Raw genomic sequence first — 27,268 nt, forward strand, 5'->3', positions numbered from 1 at the left:
CCTTAAATTAACTAGCATTCATGTATTCACCTATTCAAAAATATTTTTTATTGAGTGCCTAATATTATGTGTGCCAGGCATTGTTTCAGAGGCTGTAGTGGAGTTTCAGAGAGGATCTGCTGTTCACGTGGTGTTTTACCGGGGTATACTCATGAACAACAAATAACCACCAGTTTTACCAAGGCATACCCACTGTGTGGTCTGATATCTCAAGTCTGCTCCTTGATGTGGCCTTCCTGCCCCTACCCCACTTGCTTCAGAGGAAACTGCTTTACAGTAGACTGGGTTGCCCCCATAAGATGGAGCACTCCTTTGGAGCAAGAGCTATGGTTCTGCCATCAGCCCGGGAGCCTCCACCGCCAGGGCTGGTCTCTGCCATGACCGCAGTACAGAGGGAGATGGACGCCTGGCTCTCCTGGGCAGCCTGGTCAAGAAAGACTCCTTTTTTCCTAGAGAGAGGTCTCCCTCGGTTCCTGAGCTGAACACATGCTTTCTCAGTGAGCCGGCAGAACAGGACAGAGGGGCGTCTCCCTGGGGCCTCAAGGCTTACGACGTTTCTTGCTCATGGGGAGAGGAAAGGGAGAGAAAAAAAGAGCGAGCAGGAAGGCGCCCAGTGTCCTACACGGGGGACTCGCAGCCCTGCCCCCAAGAGCGCTGGCTCCGCAGCAGCAGTGCCCTGCAGCTCCGCGTCTGAGCGGCAGCAGCGCGCGGCCAGGTGGAGTGGGTGGTGCAGGGCAGGGGTGGTATATCCTGTCTGACGGAGGGCGGGCCTCGCCACTGCCAGAGAGGGACGAATCGGGGTGGAAGCGCCAGGAGCAGCTGCCGGGAGCCCTCACGCGGACCACGCACTCTATGGCCGTAGGGAGCTGTTGAGAGCGAGAAGAGCACGCTACCGCCAGCCCGCTGCACCGCACCTCGCCTGGCCTCTCTGCTCTCCCAGGCCCCGGCCGCGCGCCTCCCGCCTCCCGCCACCATGAACCACTCGCCGCTCAAGACCGCCTTGGCGTATGAATGCTTCCAGGACCAGGACAACTCCACGTTGGCTTTGCCGTCGGACCAAAAGATGAAAACAGGCACGTCTGGCAGGCAGCGTGTGCAGGAGCAGGTGATGATGACCGTCAAGCGGCAGAAGTCCAAGTCTTCCCAGTCGTCCACCCTGAGCCACTCTAATCGAGGTAAAGGCTCGGCCCCCGCGTGGTCCGTGTGCCGCTTTTCAGAGCTCCCTGGCCCAGTGGCGGAGACCAAGGGACGCAAGCATCCCAGGGGGTGCGGGGAGGCGAGGGGCTGCTGGCCCCATGCAGGGTCTACGCGCCGAATGCGAGCAGCCGAGCTCCTAGCCGGTTCCAAGCAGGTGGAACAGCGACCCGAGGCTGGCTCGACAGCTCCACAAGCTCGATGGCGCGCTAGTGGGCAAGTATGGGTGGTTCACCGGGACACAGCCGGGAATATCTCCCAGCGTGCCAGGAGGCTGAGGATCCCCTGCAAGCAGCTCTCCTGTCCCTGAGCCCTGGGTCTGGACGGCTTTCTCTTTCGGATGCTGCTCTAGGGATCAGCCCTGCATCATGTCTCACCCTGGCTGTCCTGGGGGCCATGGTCCCCGCGCTCTCAAACGGTTGTGGGCCACCCTTCGACCTTCCTGGGCTTGATCTCCTGGCCTTCAGCTGGCCGCCGATGCCCAGCGTTCAGGCCAAGGGGAACCCCAGTCCCTGTGTGCATGTGTATCCGCGAGCGGGGTGAGGGAGTCGCTGAGACAAGAGTCCAACTCAGGAGAAGCGCTGCGGGACGGGGAAGTGGCACAGGGAGCAGGGAGGAGGCCCTGGAACTCCAGGGCACTTTATTGGGAGCCTCCTGAAAGAGGCTAGCCTAGTTGGAAGGCTGCCCCAGGGCCAGTGGGTCCCTTGACAACAGGGAAGGGGGTCAGGATGCCTTCTTTCCCGAATAGCCAATGCAGAACTCCTCTTTCCCACTGAATTCTTTCTACCTCACCCAGCTTAGGTAGACAAGTGCCTCATGGGGAGAGTAAGGAATGAGCCTGGCAGATTGGAAATCCCCCTAAGCCCCGGGGAGACCTCTAGCTGAGCCCTCACGGCAACTTTTCCAAGCTGGATCCCTGGCCTGGCGCCCCCTCCTCCAGCCTCTGAGAGGCCAGATCCCATGACTGGGGAAGCCTGGGAGAAAGGGGCAGCACCCGCGAAACTCAAGGAGAAAGGGGCAGTACCTGACAGGGGAGAGCTTATAGACCAAATAGATGCTTTAATACAAAGGATGCCTGGTAAGAATTAGACACAAGTGAGCAAAGATTCCACTTGTTTATTTATTTACTTATTTTATTTAGCTAAGTTTAGTAAAATACTAATAAAGACTTTACCCATCACTAACCAGTACAGGTAAACCAAGACTTATTTATTAAGACAGGCCTTAGGAGAGAGTGAGGGGCAGAGGGTAACAAGGTGGAAGGAGACAAAAGAAACCAACCTTGGCCATTCTCCCACCACACACACACACACACACACACACACACACACCCCTCACACTTTCTACCTCTGTCTTCTGTCCCCCCACCCACTCCCTAGCCCTCATTCCTGAGTGGCCCCATGTAGAGCCGAGGGAAGGAAAATGGCGGACAGAGGACTTCCTGGGCCCCAGACCTAAAGGCCTTTGCTGCTCTGTGTGCTCTTTGCCTTTGTCTGGGCCCTGGGCTCCTCTCCTAACATTTCCACTCAAGGTCATGCCGCCTCCAGAGCACATGCCTCCTTCCCTTTTATTTGGTGCATTGGTAGGTGCCTCCTAGCCTCTTTAGAAGTAGGTTTGGAAGAACAAAGTGCCCCCATTTCTGGCTATAGCCCAGGGCACTGCTCAACCTACTCTCCTCTCTGCCCAAGACTTGGCTGACCCCTTCCCACTTCCACTCCATCCCAGCCTGAGCTCTTGGCTCACAACTCCAGAAAACTCAAATGGCCCTGGGTGCCCCAAGGACCCCTTCTTCCTCCCACCTATCAGGATATCGGCTGAGTGTCTGTCAGCATGAAGTGCACTTTCTGGACTTGGTCTTTGTGGGGAACCTCTATCTGATAAGGTCTCCTTTGTTCCCTCTTTGTTTTTCCTCCCAAGGTCCTTCAGAGGGCTTCATTCAGGGGAGGGTTGATGCTGATGGCTACCTCTCCAGGCACTCCAAGGTCTGGCCCTGTGGGCGTGTCCCCTCTACCCTCAGACTCTGCAGAGGTTCCTAAAGGAGGCTCGTTTCCCCAGAGGCATCCTTGCTGGAAGAGGCGGTTTGGTCACTTGGAGCTGGTGTTTCTGGTTTAGCTAGCTTAGTTTTCATCAGATTTCCTTGTCCTCTCCATCAGAAACGCCCAAGCGTCCCCTATTTGCTCTGTGGCCACCTCTACTCACTCTGCTCCCTCCTTCTCATGCTGGTTTACCTGTCAGGAGCCTGCCTTGGTTCCTGGAATGGAATGAGCTGGTGGCTATGGAAGGACCATGCCCAGACATTTTCCCTCGACCCCTGGACAGATTCAAATTCTCCTTTAGTCTCTTCCAAGAGCAGAGTCAGTTCACCTAGGGTCTTCTTGAGCCCCTTGAATCCCATCCAAAGTTCCCCTAGTTAAGAAAGGCCAGCCACACCCCACAGGTTGCCTGGAAGAGTAGGCACTGCTCCTTGTACCCCAGGAAGGACAGTCAGGACCAGCCATCCTTGGTCCTGTGATATAAGTGGCTTCTCAGTTCCTTTCCACTAGGGCTCTTTTCTCTCTTGTCACTGAGGGAGTATTGAGCCACTGAGGGCTGGACGAAGGGCCCCTGGAGCCTGTCACCAAATGCCTGTCGCGCTCATGCCCTCCCTGAAGTGCTGCAGATCGGACAGACACCTCACCCTGGTCATGAAGGTCCCAGGCAGGAAGAAGGTTGCCTCTGTGGCCTGGAGACCTTGCAGAAGGAGGTTGCCCTTAACCTGCCTACCCATCTTGAACTGCCCCTGAAGTATTGCTCCCCTGTGTTTTCAGGCTGTCCCTGTGTGCCTCAGGGTATCTGGCATCCTTTTCTTCCCAGATTGTGTGGGAGGCAAGGGGAAACTGAGGGGGATGTCACCACCCAGCAAAAGATCTTTGCTAGAGAAACGACCTCCCTGAGGATGGGGAAGGAAACACTTATCCACCTTCCAGATCTTTATAACTTCACTTAGAATCTCTTCCTAGAGCTGAACCTGAATCTCATTTGCCCTAACCCAAGTGCTCCCCCACCACTGCGAACACAGATCACACCCAGTTCAGTGAAAGGAACTTCCTTTCACCTGTCACGTCTTCTTCCAGGGAAGTCCTAGCAATACCAGCACCATTGCCTGCTTTGTCTCACTGCCTGCTAAGCCATCCATGATTTTTTATTTCAGCCTTTGGCCTGAAATTCTCTTTCTCCCTTCTTCACAGAAGTACTGTTTCCCATCTAAAATTGCTAAGCCTCTGTTTCTCTCTGATCAGAGATAGGGGCCGGAGGCGACGTCGGGCCAGGGGAGGCATCTGCTCCCCTTTCTGTGGTTCCTGTGTCTATTCAGCCCTCGTCAGGGAAGAGGGGGGCACGCTTGCACCAACTCCATAGCCTGCACAGTGAAGGAGCTTGCCTCAGGAGCCCCCACTTTGATGGCTTTTTGTATTTGTGTTTGACCGTGTCTCAGCATGAGCCTCTGCCTGAGTGAATGTTCTGTTCATTAGAGTCTCTTGAAAGTTTCTTTTCCTGACCATAGACATCACTTCTGGGGTTGTTTTCTTGGGACCGAAGCTGAGATTGCAGATGGTAATGGCTATGTGTGCTTTAGCTTGTTCCATTGGCGAAACATACTAATTAAACTTCAAATGAACCAATTCTTGTTTCTTTACAATGCACCTTGGCTTGAAGTTGGAGTTTTAGCCAGAATTTCCGTTGGCCTGTTACAACACATGCAAAAATGCTGGGTATTCTAGGGTGTTTCGCAGCAAATGCTGTTTCTCTGGATCCTGCTCCTTGGCAGAGATTTTTTAAAAGTACAAATTCCTCCCCCTACCCCATATCATTGTAAGTATCAATGTGCCAATTGTTCTAGGTTTAGAAATCTGGGCATCGCTTCTGCGATGAGGCGTGACCCTTAGAAGATGTGTAATGTTTGAACAAAATAAAATGGAGGAATGTTAGAGATCTTCATGTGAAGTCCCTTCTAGGCATACGCTGGACACATGCACACACATGTGTACACACATACATCACACATGCATATACGCATGTATACACAATATACCCCACACATGAATCCACACACCCATACATGCACACACGTACTCACACGTAACATGCACACACATACGTTACGTGTGTGTGTACACGTGTGTCCTTGCAGCTGTGCTGTGTCAGGAGCCCAGCCTGGCATCTACCGCTGCCTGGTGTGCGATCTCGGACAAGTCGCTGCCTCTCTTCGGATCTCTGCAGCTGTCAGAGGTTGGATTAGATCATCTCCAAAGTGCTTTGCAATGGTAACACTCTTTGGAAATAGATTTTATAACTCTCTAGCTCTGCAAACCATTTGCCCAGACCGCCAGCAGCTGTACTGCCAAAAAGCTCTTCCCCTCAAGGCATGCCACTCATCGTGTCTCTCTTGTAAACATCCTAACATATTAAAAAGTCTTCTCATCCACTCTTCTCAAACTTGGCTACATATTGGAATCACCTGGAAGTTTAAAACAATGCGAATGCCTGAGTCCCACCCCCAGAGATTCTGACTTAGTGAGTATGAAGATGACACGGGCATCGGGGCTTCAAAAACTCCCAGGTGATTCTGATGTGTAGCCAAGTTGGAGAACCACTGTTCCAGTCCCTGTCCTTCACTCACATAGATCCAGCATGGGCGATCACCCCTATACAGTGACATATACCCATGTCTGTCTCTCATACACACACACACACACACACACACACACACACACACTCCTAATGTAGTAGTTGCTGGCAAGATCCTTTTACTCTGAACCCCACCTGAACCCATCGACCCTTGCCCACTCTAACCCACCACCCTGCCCCCTTGCGCCCGTCCTGTCCCCACAGGATGTTCCCACGTTCTGCCCAGTCCTCAGTCTTGGTGGTGGCCATGAACAGATCTGCTGAAAGAGCAGCAGGATTGTGGCAGAGCCGGGTCTGAAAGCGCCTCAGCAGAGCCTGAGGGAGTCACATGGGCTGCAGTGGGAGAAGAGAGAACACAGGTCACGGCAACCCAGTTTGTTTCAGCATTTCTGTTCAGTATGTACACCCAGGAAAAGGTCAAGAGCCACACAAAAGTGCCCGGTGAGGCTGTGCTGAACTCCTTGCCCTCCCCATCTCCTAGAAGCTGCTGAGTTTGGGAGGCATGGTCATGGTGCTCCCAGCAGCCCAGCAGAGAGGGCAGGAGGCTAGCTGGCCAGTCCTCCCTCCAGGAGCTAGAACCATCCTGCAGACACAGTCCACTCCTGCCCACTCCGAAACACCTCTGAAAATATTGTCTCAGCAGTAACTTCCTGGCAGTTCTTGTTATCTCATTTAAATTGCTGCTGCTGTGGGCCTAGCTTTTCTGGGCACCACAGGTGAAAGAGATTTCAGAGGGTGAAGTAAAGGCATTTTCAAGACTAAAGGAAAATGAGCTTCCTTTCTCAAGCTTTTCATGCTGAAGGACAGGTGGGCTTTATTCAAATGTAGAATATGCTAGAAGAAGCATCAGCCTTAAGGGAGACAGAGTCAGCAAGAATCTGTTCCGAGCAGCTTTCTCTGTGACAAAGAAGAAGGATTTGAGGAGAAAGAGAGTGGAGAAAGCGGGTTTCCTGATGACCTCTGTTTGCAGGGCAGCCTCTCGTTCAGGAAGGCTGATGTTCTGGGATTAGGGGTGTGTAGTGTGGATCTACCAAAGGTGAAGATTCCTTGCTTCAGGGAGCTCCCAGCTTTGCTGGGGAGACCCAGGCCCTACCTTCTGGGAGGAGTGCACACACACACACACACAAGTGTACAGAAGCCACACTCCAAGGAACCCACAAGCCAGTGCAGAGTCAGCCACTGGATTGAGCGCTGACGTGGTTATGCTGGCAGGTTTGGAGTGCTCAGAGCTGGGTGGGGTCATCTTTAGGAGAAGCTGATTTTTGTGCAAGGTTTTGAATGCAGAGAGAGGGTTGGAGAAGAAGAGAAAGAATGTTTCAGGTACAGTTAGTGTGACCTATTTGAAAGCTTGGAGGTGGAAGAGGATGAGTCATCCCCGCAAAGGCATGCCTGCCCCTACTGGAGAGAGATTCCCACTCATCCTAAAGAAAGAGCCGCCTCCATTTTCAAAGGTTTTGTAGGTGAGAAAGCTTGAGTTGCACCGATGACACAAGAGAGAATCAGCCCGTCGTTGTCTAAGGCACCAAAGGGAAGCAGTGTGCCAGGACATTGGTGACCCGAGCAGTAGATTTTCTGAGATGGTTTTACACCCTAAAACAGGGACGTAAAATCGGACAAGCTATGTGGACAGAGCAGGTTGTGTTGCTTGTATACCTGGGAAAATGGCAGATGCTCTGAGGCACTTGCTCCGTGACCCTGGGGTTCTGTGGGTGGGCAGATGCTTCCTGAGGATGACACGCAGGTTGGGCACACTGTCAGTGTCACCGAGAAGCCACCACATCCCTGCTCATGGTGCATGCGCCCATCTGGGGAGAAGAGGGGGAAAGCAGATGCTTATCTGGAGGGTAGGAGTGATTCTGCGGGGTGAGCTGGGAACTAGCCCCTCCCCCATTCCCCAGGAACTAAGAATCCTCCTCAAGGAGGTGGCCTTGAGTATTTGAGAGCTACAGCAGCCCTCCTCTCTTCCTGGTTTACCCCACTCACCAGGGACCTCTTTGAGTGGGAGGAGAGCCTGACCCCATTCTGAGCCTCTAAGCACCAGGCATCAGAGCACGTTCACCACAAGGGTTGGGCAAGGGAGACGAGGTCATTGACACAAAGAGCCAGTTCAGGCCAGTCAGGCCCGGACCCAGCTGTGGCAGTGCCCTGAGCTCAAGGTCCCAAGGAAAGAAGAGATGTGGTTCGCACTTCAGAGAGCATCCAAAGTACATGGTGGTGGAGACTGGTATGGGCATGAGATGGAGATGGGAGTAGGTGTCATTCATCAGGAAAGGCTTCCTAGAAGTGTGTTCTAGAGACATTGGGGACCAAGTGGAAGAGTGAGCTAACACCATTACATTCATTAGAAGCCCATGCTCTTGCTGTTGAACTTGACTTTTAGGGGGCATTGCTTACCAGCCAGACACCCCAGGGTCAAGAGCACGGAAAATCACTTATTTGTGGGAACAGCACTCCTGCAGAGAGAGCACACCTGCCCCCAGTCCTCCTTGGTTATCTGGCACACTGCAAGCTGTGATTTCAGGTGTGTGACAACTATGGACTCCTCCCCTCTCTCACCACCTCCGCCCCAAATACTGTCAACTTTTGCCAGATTAGCAGTGTAGGCAGGTGTGATGTTACCCTCATTCTCACCAGAGCCAAGCAGACCTCAACTACAGAAAGGTCTTAGGAGACACCTTCAGGAACTGCCTGGAAGGGCCTGCAGGCCTTGGCCCAACCACAAGTGAGTGACAGTCACACCTGCCTTTACCAGCGTTCACACTGGACATGGGGACTGGCTTTGGGAACTGTAGGGCATTCTGGCCTCTTCCTCCATGTGTCTGTGTGTCCACTGCCACCTCCATGGCAGAGAGGCCTCTACCTTCACACAGAGAAGAGTGTATGAGAGGGAGGCAGGCAGGTGCAGGGTGTGGTGGGAGAAGATGGTTCATCTGATGACCCAGGAGGACAGCAGCATCATGCTGACAGGTTCTCTCCCAGAAGACGGGCAAGGAGGCCCTGGTGCAAGACCCCTGGGGCTGCTTCTCATAGCAGGAGGCCTCCTCAGTGCTCCGTAGAGTTCTGTCTGTCACCACCCCAAATTTTCCATCCAGAAGCAGCTGGCTGACCCACACCTAACCTTTAGTGAGAAATACCTGCTCACAGGGCTGGAGCCAAGTGAACTCTATCGTATCAAACCTTGGAAGAATGATTGAAGTGGGCTGGGTGGAAGGAAGGCAGACAAGACCTGGCAGTTGGCCACCTAGGGTCCTGACTGTGAGTGTGCCTGGTTGCGGCTCCCTTCCCTGGGAGTACCAGTCCTGAGTGACTGAGCCCACAAGATTATCTCCAGCCTCTTCCTGATAAGGACAGTCTTGCCAGAGGAGCAGTTGCTGGGGAAAGGTGGAGGTAGAGCTGTGTGCACTCCACCGGAGCTTGGAGGAAACCAGAGGTTCAATGCGCCACACGGCAGAGTCCCAGGATGTCACTCAAAGGTGGATGGCCCTTCCGGAGTCAGGGCTGGGCCTAGGGTATAGGGGAGGCCTCTCAGAGGACTCTGAGGCAGGTGGCAAACGAGGCAGTGGTGTGGCCTTTGATGTCTGCCCTTCTTCCTCGTAAGCCGAGCTATATCTCTGGAGAGGAGGAGTTGGCTCCTCTGAATGCAGTCAGTCACGTGTTACTGTCATCACACCACCACAGAACACTGGAACTGTACGGGGCCTATGGGATGTAAGAGGCCAGCCCTCTCTTTTGACAGAAGAGGACACTGAGGCTCAGAGAGAGCAGATGACTTGCCCAGGCACCAGAACCAGGACCAATATCAATACCGCTAGGCCCCAGGGCAAGCTGTGTCTGCCACAGCTCGAGACCCCTAATGTCCATGATGGAGGGATGCAGGGAATCGGGCAGCACCCTCTGCTGTGGGCTATGGGTGGTTTACCTGGCCCTGGACAGGGGAGGTGGCACCAGATGGGGATCCCTGCCTCATTCCTAAGCTGCCCCGTGGCTATTCCCTCTACTCCCAGCTCAGATATTCCAGCCCTGCTCCCCCAGGCAATGGCTGGGGAGCCTAAGTGGGTGTGGCAGATGGGGTGTAGCTAACTTGGCCAGGTGAGATCACTGCCCAACTCTCTTACCCCTAGACAGAGTTTCTGATGGGGGAATCTGACCATCGCTTTAGAGAAAAGGAGTGCATATCCCTCTTAGGAGGCTCTCACTGGATCTCACTTGCCTTCATCCCCCAAGGCTATCACTTAACAAGAGTGTGGGGCAGGCCACGGAGCCATGGCTTACTCCTCGTAGAGCTCCCAGTATAGTTGAGGGAATGAGACGCAGGGCAGAATGAGACCTGGGCTATCAAGAGCAGGACAGTATGTGTTTAGAGGCAGGAGAGATTGCCTTGTGCAGCGCTGGTCAGAAAGGGCTTCCTGAAGTGGGTGAGGTCTTGAGCTTGGCTTCAAGAGACAAGCAAGATTAGAAGGTAGTGGCAGAGGAGGGAAGGCAGGTTCGGCATGGAGGGAGATGTGAGTAAAGTGGTGAGCCTGTCACCATTGGCCATATTTCAAGGACAGCAGGACGGTGAACAGACCAGCTTGTGCGGAGTCAAGGCTGTCCCATAGGGTCTCCCTGCTGGCCAATGAAAGGGAGAAAAGGGGGTGGCCCCACTAGGAGCCCCAAACTCAGTTCTGTTTTCTGTGATGCAAAGCCACTTTGCCACTAATAACTCTAATGACACTCTGTCCTCCTGCGGAGCCTGTCATTTGTGGGTCTCCAAGCACTCCGAAAACATTAATTAATCCTCACTGGACCTTTGAGGTTGATCGCCGCTCCCCCTTCACCAGCCAGAGTATGCTGGAGGTGAAAGAAGAGGAGGAAGTTTGTCTGGTCACTGGTAGGGGCTGGGCTGAAATTTGAATCCAGAGTCCTCCCCTGAATCAGTCTTTAATCAGCTGTTGCTGCTGGACTGGGAATGTTGGGATCCTGCCTGTCTCCCTGGAGTGGGAATCTTATCCTTGTGGAACATGGAGTGATGATTCCCTGTACTGGAATGGCCATGCTCCAAGGCCCTCCAGACCAAGTCCTGACCTGTAGGTGTTAACCTACCCAAGCAGCAGCAGAGCCACTGGGCTCCCGGGAAGGGACAGATGAGAGTTTTAGAGCTGTCCCTGCGGGGGTCTGTGGTAGCCCTTCTCTTGGTCCTGGCTGCGGAGGATGTGGAGATAGATGGAGATGACATTCCCCACCTTCTCCTCCAGGAGCTCAGACCTGGTCTTCTCCATGGGCATAGTGGATCTGGATGCAGAAATGATGCCCTGAGGAAGAGGGGTGGATGAAGATCACGGCCATCCCTGTCCTAATCCCCTTCTTTCTCCTCTAGGTTCCATGTATGATGGCTTGGCTGACAATTACAACTATGGGACCACCAGCAGAAGCAGCTACTACTCCAAGTTCCAGGCAGGGAATGGCTCATGGGGATATCCGGTAAGGAACTGCTTCCATCCTAAAAGACCTGGAGTACTTGTGGGGACGGTTTTGGGTTTACAGTGGAGAAAATCTGCACCAGTTGCTAAAAAGAGTGATGTAGGCTTTGGTCCGTGAGTTGAGGCTCATTAACTCTGACTAGGTCTGTTGACTTGGCCATTGTTTCATAGGTGGTTCTCGTTTGGGCTGACTGGACATTTTTGAATGTCTCAAATGAGAACATTTTGGGAAAAACATTTTAAAAAGACATTTTTAAAAATGTCTATTTCCCAGTAGGTCTGATTTGATCATGGATTTGGGAAATGTTTGCATTCTTGAGGTCTATTAATGGACCAGTTTAGATGTTTCTAGGAAAATCCTGAAGGGTCATCTCTCTTCATTCTATGCTTATGGTCAAAGATCCAAGAGAACATGTCCACTGCATTGACTCCTGCATATGACGCTGCATGCTAGAGTGGAGCCTGCCTGACAACCCAGACACATCTGGGTTCAGATTTTAACTCTGCTACTCACTGAGCATGTGGCTTTGGGCAAGTTACTTCAAACTTTGGAACTCAGCTTCTTCACATGGAAAGTGGATATAACAAAGTACTTCAAGTGGTTATTTTCAGGATTAAATGAACTAATGTACATGAAAAAAGATTACAATAATTCTTAAGATTATTTGTTAAATTAACATGGATAGAGGTTATTTTAGATCCTGTAATCCTGACTCTGTCTGCTTTCTAAGTGATCTTAATCCACTATACTTCATCTATCCATTTACTGAACAAATATTTATTAAGACCTAATTCTGTGACAAGCACTGCAGTAGATGCTCAGGATACAACCATACCAGCCAGTGCAGGAATTTTCTGCTGCTCTAAAATCAGGGGTATTGGGCTAGATGGCACCCAAGGTTTCTCCTAGCCTCCAGATTCTTTGACTTTCATTTACTTTCGCTAATGCAACATTAGCCTGCATGATTCTTGGGAATTCTTTTGTAAGGCCATCAAGACATTGTCAGATGGGGAATAAAGGCTGTTTTTCTGTGGGAATCTGGGGCTCTGTCTTGGTGGGGCCTTAGGATTCAGCAGCATTTGCTTTAAGACACAGACATCTCACAGATATCACTCCTGATTGATTGTCAAAGGTCCTGGGTCCTGGGGAGAGGAGAGGGTGGGGAGTTTATGAGTTTGGTGTTCTTTTGTCATGTGCTTGATTCTTCCATTCCTGAGTTCTTTTTGGGGCTAATCTTGGAGGCTATGTCTTTCTTACATATTACAGCTTGAGGACAAAAGGGGACAATTAACCAGGTTTGCTGCGAATTTTCTTCCCTCACTTTTTTCTGATTCTTGATGGCAAATGACACTCTTAGTGCAAAATAAACCCAGCAGACTGAACCCAGTAAGCTGACAGATCAAGCACAGATGTGAATAAAAGGGCTTTGACAAAAAGGGTGATGACCAAATTGAGAAAATGGCTTAGGAATGCAGTATAAAGGGATTAGATGAAACCCAAGGAAGGCAGATCACTGCACCAGCAGCCAGAATGGATGATTATGCTGACAGTACAGGTGGTACATGTCTTTACTTAAATGACGTTACCTGATCAGAGCTTAGGAGGCTTAGGTTCTAGTCCTAGTTCTGCCCCTCTCTGGCTCTATGACTTTAGATAGTTTAATTTTTCTGGACTTCAGTTTTCTCATCCATAAAAAGGGAATGATGATACTCATGTGTCTACTTCACTCATGGGTTGATATCAGATGACATTAACTGTGAAGTATTATCAAATGGGTAATGTAACCATGGAAATGTGTAATCCGGGAAGGTATTTCTAAAAAAAAAAAAAGAAAGAAAGAAAGAAAGAAAGAAAGAAAGAAAGAAAGAAAGAAAGAAAGAAGGAAGAAGGAAGGAAGGAAGGAAGGAAGGAAGGAAGGAAAGAAAGAAGGAAAATCTGTATTTTGCCCATGTTGAACATTTCACTTCTGGTTAATTAACTCAGTCCTCAGTCATCTCACTAGCTTTTAATGCCCCCAAACTGTCCCCACCCCACCCTGTGCCCATTTTCTGACAACCAGTGAAAATCTCTTTCCTTCTCCACACCCTAAGACCCAACCCTCCTTGCTCCTTCGCTGGCAGGACTGCAGACATGACTCATGGCAGGGTAGCTGCTGAGGCACGTCCCATCTCCTCTCAGTTCAGGAGAGGCTATGGGAAGAGGGAAGAGCTGAGCACACATGAAGATTTGGCAGAGGAAGGAGGCCAAGTAGGGAGGAAGTGGAATAATTGATACTGGAGCCAGACATATAATCAGATGAAACCTGGGCAAAACCAAACGGGGTCCAGACATAGGGAGAAGGAGAGCAGGCAAAAAGGCAATAGAGATCTGCGGCATGAGATAATCCTATGTCTGTGGGATTTTCCCATGAATGGTACAACTGGCACAGGACAATGTTATTCCTCCCCTCTGGTGAAACCAATATGGCGGCAGAAGGCACGGAGGGTGGGGAGGAGGGTGTAGTTTATCTGCACAAGCATCATCAGCATATTTTCAGGAGCTTTTGAGAGCTGATGAAGGATCATTTGCTGCAGATACTTTATATTCACTTGGTCAGCCAACTTGTGTTGAGCAATTGCTGAGGCACAGCAGTGAGTGAGGCACGCTACAGAAACACAGTTGAAAAGAATCTGACTTTGCCCTCAATGAACTTGCAGTCAAGTTAGAAGCACAGAGGTCAACAGACAAATAGGATAAAGGCATTAGTTTCTGTACTGGAGCATGACACCAATACTGCCATTGCTCAGAATGTTTCTAGAACCCCTAAAATTTCAGAACTGTCTTCAGCATCATTTCAGGAGCCAGATAAGAAAACCAGTCTCATTTCTTTATTGTCATGACCTGGGTTTGACCAGAAATAATATTACTCACTTGGAGCACCTCACTCCTCAGATCTGACTCTAGTTCTAAATATCAAACCATCCTCAAATAGCAAAGCTTTGTCACCTCCTGTACATATCTCATTTAAATATGTAAAGGATCTGTAGGCAATTCCAAAAAGAAGGCTCTAAAAATGTTTAAAAAGCAAGGGTCCTACCTTATAGTTTTACCTTATAGTCTGTATCAATAATAGCCTTGTAATTAAAAAACAATCATCATATTATTTTTAATTTTATGATTATTCACTTCACAAATTGAATGTAGAGAGGCTTTCTTATAATAAAATAAAAGTTGGAACAAAGATAGTGTGACACACAAAAAGCATCTAGGGGCTTAAGGAAAATAAAAGACTGCTCCAAAGAAAGTCATTGGCCCAGTCCATGTCCTGCTCTCTGCTGGCCACGCCAGCCTCCTCCTCCTTCAGGCAGAAGGATCTGCTGAAGGACAACGTTGGAACCTCAGAGTCCCACAGACGTCAGGGAGAGGAAGCAGATGGTGAGATGGAGCAGAAGATGGGACAGGTTTTCGCCTTGCTGCCTGATTTCTCAGCTGCATACTCAGTTACGCTGTTCTGATTCTCAGCACCAGACCTGTGAAATATTAGAGCCCAACACTGTTTGCATTTTACAGTTGAGGAAATGCAGGCCCAGAGAGGAGAAATTACTCCTTGAAGGCAACACCGCTGGTTACTGGTACAGCAGACTAGATCTCTGACCTCTTAACTCCTAACCTAGTGGTGTTTGTTTTCATTACCCCAGACATTTGCACTTCTTATGACTGCTGTTCTGCGGGTTTCCACGTTCTCAATATTTGAACATTACAACTAAACACTAAATACTAAAATTTAGGGATCTGCAAGACACTCATGAGTCTGAGTCCCTTCATTTCCTCCCTTCCCATCCCCTCCAACCAGGTCTACTCTCCCCATGGGGAGTCAGCCTAGCTCAAAAGAGGCAGGAGAGAGGCTCTGTTTTTCCCTTCCTAGACTCAAGCTGGGTTCACTTGGCTATAAACATTAATGGGTTTCCGGGCCGGGTTACCAGATAAAATACAACAAAATACAATAATTGGGACATGCCTTAACTTAGAAATTATTTGTTGTTTATGTAAAATTCAAATATAACTATATGCGCTGTCTATCTATTTATTAAATCTGGCAACCGTCCATCACGATGTCTCCCCACTCATTCCTGTAATAAAAACAACACTCCTTTACATGCTCCTCTCCTAGGCTAGGGACCCAGCAGAAGCAGAATTACTTTAGGCTGCAGCATTTCTGGTGATAAAAGGAGGATTTTTGTCCCATCTTAGTTGTCCTTGTAATATGTCCCTTGAATATCTTTCTCTGGGTCAGCAAAGACCAGGATGCAGGCAATAGAGAGCTGGAGCCATGGAAAGGCACAGCCTTTCTACTCCAAAGCTGAAAATAGGCCTTGATCACATGGGTTTGTCCTCAATGAAGCTGAGGTGTGTGGACAATTTTGATTTCCAGGGAATGGTTCTGGATTGAGATGACAATCCTTTTGTCTATCATCTTCAGCTCCAAAGGGTTTACTTATTTTCAGATCAAGAAGTGCACCCTGAGCATTCAGTTCTTCTGGGAGTCCTACCAAGTAAAAAGTTCTTAGGTAGTGGATTGTACTGCACCACCCTGCTCAGGATCTAATCAGTAGAGAGGAAAACCGTTCAGGCATCACCAGCGGGAGGTCTGGAACAGGGTGACCATGGTGACTGCCACATTGAATCTCTCAGTTAAATCCAGCCTGGCGTACCTGAAAGTGAGAATTTCCAGAATATAACAAGCGAGAATTCTGCCTTTGTCTTGGCATCGTCCTATTCATTGACCCCATTTCTCCACTTTAACCCAGGACTTACTAGCAAATCTTTCTCCCAGCTTCTTCTCAGTTGTACTTGCCTAACTGATATGTCTGTGTTTGACGATCCCATTGTGACAGAATCTTGTGGACAATGTACTAGGGACCCTTACCCTAAGGAGAACTGATCTTGGCCACCCTAGACCTGAAGAAATGTGGATGAAGCCTCTGTTACAGATGAGAGGACTGGGGTTGCACCACACTCCAGTAGGGGATGGGGAAGCCAAGCACAGTGCTCCCCAGGTTGGTGGTTCACCCTCAGTCACAGCCATGCTAATCCAGTGTCCACAAGGGCAGAGCCATGGGCCAGGTACTGCAGAGGGGCTGCCAGGGAGAAACACGGCAGGACTCCTACCCTAGCAGCAGCAGAGACAGACTGTCCTTACCAATCCACAGGCAACAGAGGCCATGCCCAGAGACAGCCTAGTGTGGAGGAGCACCTGACCCTGGACTTTGGCCAGGAACTTCACTAGCTGTGTGACTCTTAGTGAAGTCTGCTCCTTAACTAGCTGTGTGACTGTAGTCAAGTTCTTAATCTAGCTGAACCTCAGCTTGCTTATCTCGGAAATGGGTGAAAATTCCTATCTCAAAGAGCAGTATGAAGTTTAGGGATGTGATGTACCACATCAGCAGTGGGAGGCATGGATTCCAGTCTCAGCTGGGCTGCTACAAACTGAGGGATCTGGAGTGGCCTTCACCTCTCTAGACCTTGGCTTTCTCAACTATGGAGCAAGGCAATTGGACTAAATCATAGCCAAGGACTCACTTAGGGATGCATGTGGCTTGAGAGCTGACTCTGAGTGGCTACAGGGCCCCATAGCTAAAACCTGTGTGATGGTCCCTCCAGGGTCAGAGGCAGTGTTAATTCCTCCAGCCCAGATTTTTGCTTCAAGCCTACAGATGCATAAAAGCTTCTTAATTTCCTCCTTGCTTTCATCTGAGCACTCCAGGCACCAGGAAAACAGCAGTTAATTAGCCCTTGCAATAGGATGGAGAGATGGTAGGACTTCATTTACTTTAGCTTCTCAGACAGGGAAACTGAGGCACAACAAGTAGCTCTGCTGAATAACTACCCTGACTTAGACCCAACTCCCTCTTTCCAAACCGTGTGTCTCAGCTCCAAATGCCACTTTCCAGGTGTGTGAGCTGGGTTCCCTCGGCAGTGCCTGCCGGGCCTCTCGTCTTTTCTTGAAAAGTCCAGGTGAGGGACTGATAGTAGACCACAGCCTCCTACTCCCAGGCAGGTACGGATCCTGCTCCAAGAGGGAGCAATTGATGTGTTTGCCAACTCAGTGTCCCCGCTGCCAGCTTGTGACTCACCCTCACCCAGCCCTGGGAGATAGGAGGGTCCTAGAAGGGCCCCAGGCTCTCACCCCAACATGAAGAGGCAATGATCCTACTTGCCAAGGGACAGAATGTGCCCCTGAGAGAAAATGGAGGTGAGTGAGCAGGAGCGGGCGGGCCGGCTCCAGGGGCACCTCTCCCTGTGGAAGGAGCACGCCGTGTGCTTTCACAGACACACTGCTGCCACTGGGACGCTCCTTGTATTAAACTGAAGGAGAAGCCTATGGCAAACGTTAGTGTCTGGGTACTCCTTGGGAGGGGCCCTCCTTTCCAAGCCACAGTCCCTCAGAGTGGCTCTGCTTCCCATAAGGAGCTTCTGTTGCCTTTAGGGTTGGGCTGAGCTCGGGGAGCTTCCTTTCTGGGCTTGCTCTCTCCTCCATGGCAGGTGAGTTGAGGCTCTGCCTCCTGACTGAGGACTGGGCAAGCCAGCGAGGCTCCTTTAGAGTCCAGAGAGAATGTGGAGAAAAGGCAGAAACACTGGTCTGAGGGCTGGTTCCCCGTGACTGTGTCGGGGAATCCTCTTCTGCTGGACCTCAGGCTTATCATCAGCAAGACTAGCCGGTGGCTCAGACCACCTCCTTGTAACTCTGATGTCTGGCTTCTGTGTCGCTCTTTTGGGAAGATAAGTCAGAGAATGGCCCCATGTCAGCAGCACGGGCTTGCAAAGGGAGGAGGACATGGTTCCAGTGAACAAATGCAAGTGATGTCCTCCAAGGGCAAGCTCCAGGTGCAGGAAGTCGGGATCGGCTCCTGGAGGAGCTGAGCTTTGAACTGAGTATGAGAGGAGAGAGGGCTGCCCTTAGCAGACAGGATGGAGGGCAGAGCAGGCATGCCCCTAGATCTGGGCTGCGGTCTGAGAGTGGCTTGCTGACTGTTCACAAAGAATAGGCATCCCCCCAAGGAGGGCAACTGGTTTCACGTTGCCAGCTCCTGAGGTCTCGTAAGCCTGCCAGGCCTTCATCACAACCTCACAACAATGTTCCTAGGGTCTGAGTGAGCATGCTGGCCCCTCCAGCCTCCTGCCCCAGGGAGGAGCACCTGACCCAGGAGAGGGCAGACTCCCAACAGTCACTGTCCTGACAGTGTGGATCCTTGTAGGGGGGTGGAGAGGGAAGGCCAGGGCATTTTGGTTAGGATGTGCAGGGAGACTCGTCACTGCCAAGGGACTCAATGTGGCAGCTGCTTAGCAAGTGGGGAGCACCAAGCTTTGGCAGCCCAGGATGCGGTCAGCAGTGGGTCCTTCTCAGGATGTCTGCAGGAAGGAACTCCACTCTTCCCAGAGACAACAGAAGCCAGTTCTTCCTTTAGCTTCACTAATCAACAAGTCTTCCTCAATCATTTCCATTCATGTTGTGTAGCGCTCTGAGTTGATGGCTAGGCTGGGAACACTTATGCTTGGATGGGCCTGGGGCTCGATTTCCTCCATTCTGATGAGATATTGTGAGGCAGACAATTCCCCGGCCACAGAGGATGGAATTCTGTCTTCTCCAGAGAAGGAAGCTTCTGGATGAGTTGGCTGTTGCTCTCTCTCCTTCTCCTCTAATATGAAACTTTAGAGAGAAGATTTGAAGAATAAAGGATAATTCTAAACTTTTTTATTTTGCTCCAGCAGAAATTGGTGGAGTTTCATTTTGGGCTTTTTTTTTTCTTTTTTTCTTTTTTGGCCCTGACAAAAACTAATCTACTCAACCAACAAGTCTTTAAAGTCCTTACATTATAGTGGAAAACAAATGACAGACAAAACAACAGCATAAGAAGATATAATTAAAAGCTAAATTTTGCAGCACACGCTAACTTAAACCTCTCCAGGCCTCAGTTTCCTCATCTGTCATTGAAGGCGTGGGACCGGGTGATCTCCAAGTCTTGCTTCCCCAGCTTAAGTTCTGAGTCTTGGACATCTGGGGAGGGGGTCTTGGGTTCTGAATGAGCCACAGGTGGTGGCTTTCAAGGCTGTTTCATCTGTGCTGTGTTCTCAGTCAGCTCTTAAGGGGGAAGTGCTCCAACCCCGCGGCACCCCCGTTATTTAATAATCCCTTGAATTATTGAAGCATTTTGAACTTGTACAAACTGCTTGTGTTTTCATCTCCTGACTTGATCCTTCAGTCTTTGTGAGCTCAGTAGGTGGACCAGGCTTTGTTATTCTCATTTTATTTGTAGGGAAATCAAACCACAGAAAAGTGCAGGGGCTTGCCTGTGACCTCACAGATAAATCTGGCAGAACTGAGTCTGGACCCCAGTGGACTTTGCAGGGGGTATGAAGAGCAAGAGGAGGGAAGGACCTAGAAGGGCAGGGGGAGAAGTGGGCCAAGCCTCTCCTGCTGGCCAAGTTTCGAAGCCAGCAAGGCATGGGATTAAGTCATCAAAATACAGTCCTGGGGGGATCTTCTGGTGCCTTTTTTCTGGTTTGAGCGTTTTCCTTTTGTCACTAGGCTCAGCGAGACAAATGCAGCAGAATTTCCCAAGTGAGTGGAAGAGCCATCCCTACCCTTTGCAAGGGTGAGGCTCTACTTTCTCCCCCAGGGCCCTGGCATGTCTCTACGGAGGCCTGCCTGCCCCAGGAGAGCAAACTCAGCTGAAAACAAAATCAGCTCAGGCACGGGGAGGGGACAGGGGAGCTGTAGAGACGCAGGTGGGGAGAAAAGCAGCTCTAGACCCGGAGCCCCCCCCCTCCCGCCCCCACAGGGCGCCCAAGGGCGAGGCCTGGAAGGGGATGAAAACAGGCTGGGAAGGAGGCTGCTTGTGACTTCAGCAAGGGGTAAATCGCAGACTGCTGAACTGCCTTCCTTCAGAAGAAGCCTTACAGGGCATGCTGTAGTTGGGAAAACTGAGGTTCAGAGAGGTGAGGCGACGGCCTGAGGCTGCACAGCTAGGCAGGGGAGACCAAGACCGGAGCATAGTCTCCTGACTCCTGACTCAGGGCTCCTGGTCACACTGTTACATCATGGTATTTTTGCCACTATGAGCAATCATGTTTCCCAGACCTCTGTCATTTGCATTCTGCTGTCACAATTTTTGCAAAATCATACCAACTATTATTTACTTAAAGTAATTACTTAAAATTTAAAGAATTACTTATCAGTTCCAGTGCATTTGTTTATTTATTCATGCATTTATTTTAGAGACGGGGTCTCACTATGTTGCCCAGGTTGGTCTTGACTCCTGGGTTCAAGCAATCCTCCCGCCTCAGACTTCCAAGTAGCTGGAACTACAGGCACGTGCCACCATACCCAGCTATTCCAATGTATTTATTTTGAAAGGAAACTTTATATCACTCACCCAAATGATAGAAACCGGTATCTTTTGCCACAAATGAAGACTAACCACAACTTTGGTCATCAATTATAGTAAATAGAATAAAAACATAACATTATTTAATTCTAGCTAGGTACTTTTACCTGGCAGAAAAATTTTTGTTTGTTTGTTTGTTTTTGTTTGTTTGGTTTTGTTTTTGCTTAAAAAGGGAGATTGGCAAATATTAAAGAAACATATTGACACCCAGCTAGACTTTCTCCTTGTAGTAATCAAAATGGCACAAAGAAGTCCTTTCTGTGAGTTTCAATGTCAGTTATTGCTGTGTCCTTGACTTCCCTGGAGTCACCCCACAGCCACCAGTCGTGCGTGGCCAGCACTTGGGGGAGATTCCGGATCATATGCTAATGGCTCAGGATAATTTTCCCAAAGCAGGCAAGGTAGGAGAGCTGAGGCCCGAAGAGAAGAGCCATGAAGTACAGCCTTCCCTCACCGAGGTGACCAGCCCCACGCCTGGCTGAACACTTTTTTAACTGGCACATTTAAGGTGGATGTTTCTGACTGAGCACCTATAGTTCTCTGGACTCACCAGGGCCTGCTGGGTGCTGAGCCCTGTGGGAGGATTGCCTTCTGTGGCCAACCTGGAGAGGGCCCCCAGGAAGTCCCCAAGCTTCTTTCATATCTACCTGGGGTCCTAATCAGCTCTCAGGAGGTCCCACAGTGCTGGGAGCAGAGTTGGGGTGCTCAGGGGTAGCCAGGGACCCTTCCCTCCTTCCTCCTCCTTCCTGACCACACCAGAAGCTCAGCAAGACTGGAGGAGTTCCAGAAGATCCAGGGCTCAGCTTCAGGTGCCAGCTTTAACACAAGTCCCTGTTTTCTCAGCCCCAATTGTGTGTGCTCAGTGGTGCGTTTAGAGCAAAAGGTGGATGGAGAGGAACCAAACAGTCACACTCCCATTACTCACTGCACCTTCATTCTCACTGTCCTGGCCAGGACAGAACACTTGTCATGACCACAAGATCTCCTTGCCACAGGCATGGCATCCCTTGGCACAGAGGGTCTTCCAGCCCAGGTCTTTGGGCATTAGAATCGTGACACACAGCTAAGTAACTACACACTTCTTAAATGTCTTCAAGAACCTCCCACGGTTGGCTCAAAGAAGAAGGGCTGGCACCTCCTGTGTCTAGAACCACTGGGGATGGGGTCTTCCAGGAGTCAGGGCCAGCAACTGGCCAGAGATGCTAGAATTTCTGTAGAGGGCCCCCTTAGCTACAGAAACTTTTTGCCCTGTAGGCTTTGTTTGTGTCACCAGACTCTGGTAGCAGAGTGGCTGGAGGATAATCACTGTAAGAGACACCAAAGACCTGAGTCCTGGCTTAGGGTCTGCCCCATCTTAGCTGTGTGGCCTCGGACCAGTCTAAAGTTCTCTGAGCTTAATATGCTCACAAACAGAACAAAGCTACTGCTCTCTGCCCTGCTACCTCATTGGCCAGCTGGGAGATAATCACAAGGTGATGAACAGGGAAGCCCTTTGCACACTGGGAAGCGCCACACCAGCGATGGTGTTCAAGATATGCTCAAGCAACTTCCAAAGACCTTCCCTACCTGAGTCCACTTTTGGCATGGGATGTCTGTCCCATGTGAGCAGGTGGGGACTGCATATAGAAGTGTATGTGTCCATGTGTGAGCGTGCATGCACACATGCTCCTCTTCCAAAAGTGAGATTTGTTACCCGAGCACTGAGGGGCCCAGCTGAGTGTCTCTCCCTTCATGTAAAATTCTTGACTAACAGGCCAGGCACAGTGGCTCACACCTGTAATCCCAGCACTCTGGGAGACTGAGGTAGGAGGATAACTTGAGGCCAGAAGTTTGAGATCAGCCTGGGCAACACAGGGAGACCCTGTCTCACAGAAAAATTTAAAAATCAGCTGCGCATGGTGGTGTGCACCTGTGGTCCCATCTGCTTGAGAGGCTGAGTTGGGAGGATTGCTTGAGCCCAGGAGGTTGAGGCTGCAGTGAGCCATGATGGCACCACTCCACTCCAGCCTGGGCTACAGAGCTGTCTCAAACAGCAGGAGTGGTTTCTTTCCACTGTTGGGTCTGCAGGGAGCTCTTTTCTGGGCCAGGTAAGCACCTGCCCTTCAGGATGCTGCCACCTCCTAGCCTTTGGCTCTCTTCTTCCCAGGACTGGAAAGCACCTCCTGGTTCAGTGCCTGGGTGGCTCTGGGGCCAGCCAGCCTCTCCCTCCAACTTCCCAGTATAGGATGGGGGGCATCTGGCCCAGTGGAATCTTCCTGACCCTCAAGGGTGCTCTTCTGGGGTGCTGGCCCATCATCCAGGGCTCCAGGAGATATTTCATATCAGGATGGCCCCCTCAGCTTTCCCTCTTCATGACGAACCATCACTGGTACAGTTGAACCAGCCTCTGGGTTTGAAAGCCAGAAGCTATGACCTCAGAACACGGGGCTCCTGGAGGGCAGAATGACCATGACTTCCACTTGTCTGGGGCCATGGAAGGGAGATGCTGAGGGCCAGGGGTCCTCCACCACTCGGGCAGTGAGAGCAGCGTTTGAAGTGGCAAACGCCTGCCAGGGATTTCCCTTCCAAAAGGAAACAGACATATCTGTGTATGAAAACTTAGGTTCTTGTTTGCAAACCCATCCTAGCAGTGTTAGGAGCTGAGAAAAAACCTATTTCTCAGGTATAGAGGGGGAAAGGTAAAAGAGAAGCATTTCGGAAAACCTGCTTTTTCCCACAGTGCAGTAAATAGGCAGGGAGCAGGAAGTGGAGATGGAGCTGGTGCAGGAGCTGGCATAGCTGCGTGTTCATGTTGATGGAGCACCAGGTGTCGGCTAGTCACTGGGCTGTACAGCGCATGTTGCCCCCACACCAGGCTTAGGAACTGCCATGGACCTGACCTTTGCAGGCAGGCGTAGAGCCTGGAGCCCCAGAGGCTAAGATGCCTTCTTTATCCCAGAATCGGGGCCTCACGGGAGAAAGCAGCATCTTCCCAAAAGACCCACAAGCTACACAGTTTTATAGGATGTTTTCTGCTTAGAAAAGTTGTCCTCAGTTATCCGTAGACATTTGTTAATACTGGCGTGATTGAAGTATGCTCACTGTTTCTGCTTTTCAAAGCTTGTAAGGGACACTGACCATTATTAACCAGATCTCTGGGGAAGTCTCTACTCTGAGGACAGGCACCAAAACTTTTACATTTTTTTACATTTTAAAACTTCAGGTGGCAACATGTGCCTGCACTGGGCATCAGGGTGTTTGTGGCTTCTGCTGTGCCTTCTCTCAGTGGACACTTAGCGACTTCAGTTCAGTAGCACTTAGCAAGTGCCTTCTGGAGTTCTCACCTGGGTGGGCACTGCTGGTCTCGGGGTGCTGGCGATGGCATTGTGGGTGCAGCTCCCTCTGCCTTTGAGGACCCACAGTGAGGCACACCCGCCACACCTCCTCGAAGGCCAAATGGTATTGTTCTGTGTCCAGACGTCAGGGCTTCTGAGCATTGGGGCTACTCTGCCCAAAACAGTGTGCCAGGAAAAGAAAGGAGGGCCAGCCCAGGGTGGAACCTACTGCTTCTCAGAGAAGGAGCCATGCCCAGAGGAGTCAGGAGGCAGGGATCAACACTTCCCCTGCTGAAGTCCCATCTGTCGTGACTCAGGCCCCAGTGGTTCCCATGCTGACTCAGACTGCTGAATAAGCAGCCACCCCTACCCCTTTGGGAAGATTCTCAACCTCCTGGAGCCCTGTGTGCCCCAATCTTGGCAGCTTTGCTGGGAGATCACCTGTACTCTCCAAACCCCTAGAGAGGGTGAGAGCAGCGCCACTAAGCCACATGCGAGGTGCTCCTTGTGACAGGTCAGCTCTACCCTATCCCCCGGTCCTGACTGAAATCCCAGCAAGATGAACAAGGGTCACTACATGCCTAGTACATGAGAGCCCCTTACCTGGGCACTGAGTGGGGAGTGGCAGGTACTAGGCAAGTGGCAAATGGAACCTGTCCTTGAAAGGCATCTAATCAAGGTTCTTTCTCCAGCAAGCCCTCACCAGGCCTGAGAGGCACGAGGACTCCATGAAACTGTGCATGCACTCCCTTTCATGAAAAGGGCCTTGGGAGATCACGATGCTGAAGATGGCCCTGTTGGACACTGCTGGGTGTGTGACTCGGCAGGCAGACCAGGGTGTGTCTCGCTGGAGAACAGGTTTGGCCGGCCCCACCCTGCTGGCAGAAGCTTGGTTTCAAAATGGGCTAATAGCTGGGGACACAGACACTCTTTTCATCTTGTCCTGCCAGGCACATACCCAGCTCCCAAGGAGCCCGGCAGCTTCTGTCTGTCCAGCTAGAGCTGGATAAAATTCTCTGGGTTCAACCACCCAGCTGCTTTGCTCAGGTCAAGGGGTAAACGGAAGCATTCTGGACATCACAGCTAGACCCCATGCCGTGCACCAGCACAGGCTGCCTCACCCTGCCTAGAACGGCCCTACCTCCTGCCAGCCCACTTTACTCATGGTGCCTCCTCTCTCTTCTCTGCCCTGGAGACTGTGGGAATTCCAGTGCCATCAGCATCCTGAATCTCCATCCCTAGCACAAATTCTCACAGTCACAGTTCACCTTTCCCTGAGCTCTTGCTGTGAGCTCAGCCCTGTTTTAGGTACAATTAAGGGCATCTTTGCCCTGGAGAGCTCAGGGAAAAGACAGAAACCTACATTAGCAACTAGAAAACAAACAAGACCAGAGGCCCCTGGCTGTAAGGGCAAATAATTCCAATTCTGGTTGTTACGGAGACACGGCTGGGTTAGAACAGGCCTTCTGGAGATGACAGGTTGAGAAGAGGCCTTAGAGAAATATAGCATTTGGGAGGCGGCAGGTGAGGAAAAGCTGTTCAGGGTGGAGGAGCATCTGAACAGAAGCAGGGAGCCCGGGATGTGGCTGAGGTCATGGGGCAGCTTAGTGTGCTGGGGAGGGGAAGAGATGGCTGGACAGGCAGGGTGGGGCTGGGCTGAGAAGTTTGTCTTGTAAGGAGCAGACACTGTAGGTTCTCCAGTGTGGCAAGGGCTGATGAAAGCTTTCCCTGAGGAAGGTGGAGTGATGGCATCACAAGGCAGGGACCAGAGCCCTGGGGGCTGGGCAGGGGCCGTGTGGGGGCACTGGAGTGGCCTGGTGGTAAGCTGATGGGAGCCAGAGCCAGAGCCTGGGCAGTAGGGGTGTAAAAGAGGAGGGTCAATAAGGGCTCTCTAATGGAAGGACAGGAGGATGCCATCTCTTTTTGAATGGCTACTACCCTATCTGATGATTTGGGCAATCAGGAGCTTTTCCAGCTTTGGGGGCCACTCCACATTGAATGGCTCCCTCAAGGGGCAACTGGTCATGTTCAGTTCTTTGAGGCCCTGGATCTGGGGCTTGTATTGCTTCACTGGGACTGTCTCCTTGCCTATAAAGGAGGGGTTGGCCTCTGAGAGCTTCCTGACTTAATGAGGGACAGGAATAGAGGGGAGCTTTCAGTGTGGGGTTAAAACATCCCACTTCTCCAAGAAGGAAGGGGAGAAGGGGAGTTATACAAGCAGACGGCAGAGCAGGGACTGGCTGGGGGCTCCTAGCTAAAAGCAGCTTTTCCTGGCTCACCTCGGACTGTGAGAACCCTCGAAAGCCCCACTGGTCTCCAGTGAAGAAACATGTCTCTCGGAATACTCTGGATTTCTGTCTGGCTGTCCAGTCTAGCCTGTTGTCTGGCAGAGTAATCAACTCTGCTCCCAGGAAATTGAGTTTCCAGCCTCTGGAATGTTCTGATCCATGTGATAACCAGACAAGAGGTTGTGTGTGTGTCACTGTCCTTTGTATTCAAAGAGCCAGGCACTGCCAGCAGATTGCCATCTGAATGTGGGGGTGTGGCTGGGAGAGCTGGTCTTGGCAGTGAAGCTCTCCCACCTGCAACAGGCACACGTGCACTGTCCGTGCATCCTCTTCTGGCTGCAGCTCCTTGCCCGGGACCTGGAAGACAGTGTTTGGAAATGTGTGGAGGCATTTTGCAATGCACATTTTGAAATGTTTGGGGGCATTTTGCAATGACTGTGAGGCATTACTGGCATTTAGAGCCTGGAGGATGGGACACTAAACATCCTGGGATGCTTGGGACAGCCTATACAAAGAACTGTTCTGCCTCAGGTGCCGACAGCACCCACGTAAAGAAACACTGCACCATTTGTGATAAAGCCTGGCTTCACTCGAGGTGCTCCATCTGGGCAGACCATGCTCCTCCACTTTTCTGAGACATATTTAGAACTGTTTTGTGTCTGTGGGGTGAGACTAGCATGGGGCTCTGATACTGGTGCACATACCTTTCCTGGACTGTCTTGGCTTCCTGGGTTCATCCTCCCTCTTATGACACCTGGTAGCTCCTTTAGGTATGTCACGGGTGACATACAATCTCTCCTTTAGGAACCAAGTCCTAAGGCAGCCAACCTGTGCCCAATCTAAGAGTCAGAGGGATACGATGACTGAGCAAACACTCATGTCATGGACCATCCTGAGTGCTTTCCTAACATTAGTTCATTGG

General features: G+C 50.9%; 1 protein-coding gene across 5 annotated transcripts in view; it reads left to right on the top strand.

The window, feature by feature from the left end:
* Window positions 1-561: 561 nt before the first annotated feature.
* PKP1 (plakophilin 1) overlaps window positions 562-27,268 on the top strand; it is a 49,066-nt gene continuing 22,359 nt past the window's right edge. For 3 of the 5 annotated variants that reach the window (XR_004433769.1, XR_004433770.1, XM_033196883.1), the window contains exons 1-2: window positions 562-1,175; window positions 11,216-11,319. Coding sequence is in view for 3 of the 5 variants with exons in the window: in XM_033196883.1 (XP_033052774.1) it covers window positions 974-1,175; window positions 11,216-11,319 (306 nt within the window). In the remaining 2 variants the exon portion in view is untranslated. The other 2 variants (XM_033196885.1, XM_033196884.1) reach the window with 2 other exon arrangements.

This window comes from Trachypithecus francoisi, unplaced genomic scaffold (assembly GCF_009764315.1).
Source record: "Trachypithecus francoisi isolate TF-2019V2 unplaced genomic scaffold, Tfra_2.0 Lachesis_group5, whole genome shotgun sequence".
Lineage (NCBI taxonomy): Eukaryota > Metazoa > Chordata > Mammalia > Primates > Cercopithecidae > Trachypithecus > Trachypithecus francoisi.